Here is a 389-nt window from a genome sequence, read left to right as displayed (position 1 = left end):
TATGGGCTAATTTTCATTTTTGGGTGAACTAACCCTTTAAGTACCTTTTTAGGTTGATGCAAAGGGGTTAAAAATATTTTTATATCTCTGATGTTTCAAACACTATCCAAAGTCGTATGGGTGTGGAACAACATGAGGCTGAGTAAATCATGACAGAAGTATTGACGTTGAAGAGACTCACCTGAAGGTTTATCTGTTGAGGAGCTGTGTGTTTCAGGGGGCACCGTCGGTAAAGTTGGTGGCATTGCTTTGACATTTTGGTCGCTCTGGATTTCATTGGTGATCTGGTTATTATGGCGGGTGTAGGTTGGTGGGTGGAACGGCCTGGCTGGGGAATGATGGACCGGAGGTGGAGGTGGAGGTGGTTGGCGATGTTGTGGAGGCTGCGG

General features: G+C 46.0%; 1 protein-coding gene across 1 annotated transcript in view; it reads right to left on the bottom strand.

Moving 5' to 3' along the window:
- Window positions 1–181: 181 nt before the first annotated feature.
- The window catches only part of LOC107576581 (angiopoietin-related protein 2-like), a gene marked incomplete at its 3' end in the record, with an annotated part of 5,612 nt that continues 5,404 nt past the window's right edge, over window positions 182–389 (bottom strand). The window contains exon 3 of the mRNA XM_016262733.1: window positions 182–383. Coding sequence (XP_016118219.1) covers window positions 182–383 — 202 coding nt within the window. The remainder of the gene's footprint in view (window positions 384–389) is intronic.

This window comes from Sinocyclocheilus grahami, unplaced genomic scaffold (genome assembly GCF_001515645.1).
Source record: "Sinocyclocheilus grahami isolate Dianchi unplaced genomic scaffold, SAMN03320097.WGS_v1.1 scaffold3966.1, whole genome shotgun sequence".
Lineage (NCBI taxonomy): Eukaryota > Metazoa > Chordata > Actinopteri > Cypriniformes > Cyprinidae > Sinocyclocheilus > Sinocyclocheilus grahami.
The sequence above is the reverse complement of the archived record's forward strand: the minus strand, read 5'-3'. Positions and strand labels throughout refer to the sequence as shown.